This window comes from Rhagoletis pomonella, unplaced genomic scaffold, assembly GCF_013731165.1.
Source record: "Rhagoletis pomonella isolate Grant_MI unplaced genomic scaffold, Rhpom_1.0 Rhpom_scaffold_23493, whole genome shotgun sequence".
Classification (NCBI taxonomy): Eukaryota; Metazoa; Arthropoda; class Insecta; order Diptera; family Tephritidae; genus Rhagoletis; species Rhagoletis pomonella.
This window is the reverse complement of record NW_023481992.1, coordinates 1-1,887: the sequence shown is the minus strand read 5'-3', so window position 1 is coordinate 1,887 and position 1,887 is coordinate 1. Positions and strand designations below refer to the sequence as shown.

General features: G+C 37.2%; 1 protein-coding gene across 1 annotated transcript; it reads left to right on the top strand.

Moving 5' to 3' along the window:
* Nucleotides 1-5: 5 nt before the first annotated feature.
* Nucleotides 6-1,834, top strand: LOC118732622 (palmitoyltransferase Hip14-like; the record flags this gene model as incomplete). The annotated part of the gene is made up of 2 exons (XM_036461752.1): nt 6-41; nt 125-1,834. Coding segments are annotated over 2 exons (741 nt in total), but the record flags the coding sequence as incomplete, so codon positions are not given.
* Between the last annotated feature and the right edge of the window lie 53 nt (nt 1,835-1,887).

The window sequence follows — 1,887 nt, the reverse complement described above, 5'->3', positions numbered from 1 at the left end:
ATCCGGGCATCATACGACCAACGCAGGAACAACGATTTAAAGTAAGAGAGTATATAATAATTGCACGCTAAAATATTTGTGAGAAGTTCTTATAAAAAATAATTGTTGTTTTTTTTCATTTCAGACGATTATCGAATTATCAGAACGTGGTGGCATTGGTTTTGAGCCTTCTTCCTTCTGTTCAGGTTGTCTTGTACGGCGACCCATACGTTCAAAACATTGCAGCGTTTGTGATCGCTGCGTTGCACGCTTCGATCATCACTGTCCTTGGGTTGGCAATTGCATTGGACTTAAAAATCACGCTTATTTCATGGGTTTCCTCTGGATGTTACTCATAATGTGCGGTTGGATGTTATACGGCGGCGCCTGTTATTATATCTATCAATGCAATGTACATTTAACTCTCGTACCGCTTGAGGATTTTGAGAAAGCCATCAGTGACATAGCCAATTGCAATCCATGGGTTGGCTGGGTTATGGCTAATGCATTACTACATCTCTCATGGGTTGTGTTGCTGACAATATGCCAGACATATCAAGTCGTATGCCTAGGAATGACAACAAATGAGCGCATGAATCGTGGACGGTATCGACATTTTCAAGCGAAAGGTGGACAAAGTCCTTTCACACGTGGGCCAATCAACAATTTCTTCGACTTCTTACAATGCAGCTGTTTTGGTTTGGTACAACCACGTCGGATCGATTGGATGAACTACTACGATTTGGATATGCAGGTGGGACGTACAACTGTGGAACAAGAGCCATTATTGCGTGGTAATGCTGATGGTGAAGGTGGTGGCACAGAGCTAGCACACTATCAGTATGTGTAGGATAAGTCGAATCGGGATGCGGAGACACGCAATGCACCCATAGCAAATGTGTAGGCAAAAACGGCTGGGCTGGAAAGTATACAATCAATGGCATTTTTTTTTAAGTGCATTATTTAAAAGGAAGTAGTCAAGTAAATGAATAGTATGACTAAGTGCCTCTTTTACAGTGGGGGTTAACTCAAATTCGGCTGTTAACTTTCAATTTTTGTACTAAAAACCTGTAGTTAACAGCCGAATGAGAGTTAACTCGTTACTGTAAAAACGGCCCTAAGTGGTTTAGTCGTGATGACGCTTCTAAAGTATGTACGTTGTTACAAGGCCAACCCTTAGTCTTGAATAATTGACAGTAATAAGCCACAAAAAGCATTTGCTAAACGCATTAACCTTTCGCTGTATTATATGTAAACCTAGTTATTATAATTTATAAGATTAATTACGCTTAGGTGGAAAATACGTGAACAAATTTTGAATAAATTTGACTACGATGTGCATCGTAAGTACGTAGTTGTATTTGTATTGTATTTATTTTACCACAACTGTAATTATTAGTGCTTACACTTTTTTATTCATATTGATTGCCAATCTTAAAAGCTTTAGATAACAAGGCTATTTCTTTAATTTCTGCGCATACATGTACATGCATAATAGTGAGCTTTTTAAGTTAAGGTTAGACCGTTTTATTATTTCTGACATAATGAATATACTGTCTAACATGTAAACTCAGTTAAAAATTTAGCGAACATTTATTATAGCAAGATCAGAACGACGTTTGCATAGATATTTATGCATGGAAAAGTGTAATGCATTTGCAGTTTGGGTAGCCGTCTGTGTGGTCAAAGTAAACCGATTCATGTTAGCACAAAGATATTGTGTGCGTTGTAGGAAAAATGCATTGGGAATGACATTAGAAATATAGTAAATTATTTGTTAAGCAAATACATATGTATATATGTATTTTTTTTTCTAAAACTTCTTGGTGTCATACGTGCTAATTAAATATAGTACATACATGGCACCCTGAAATTGTGCATATGGAAACTGTGCATACGAAATAATGC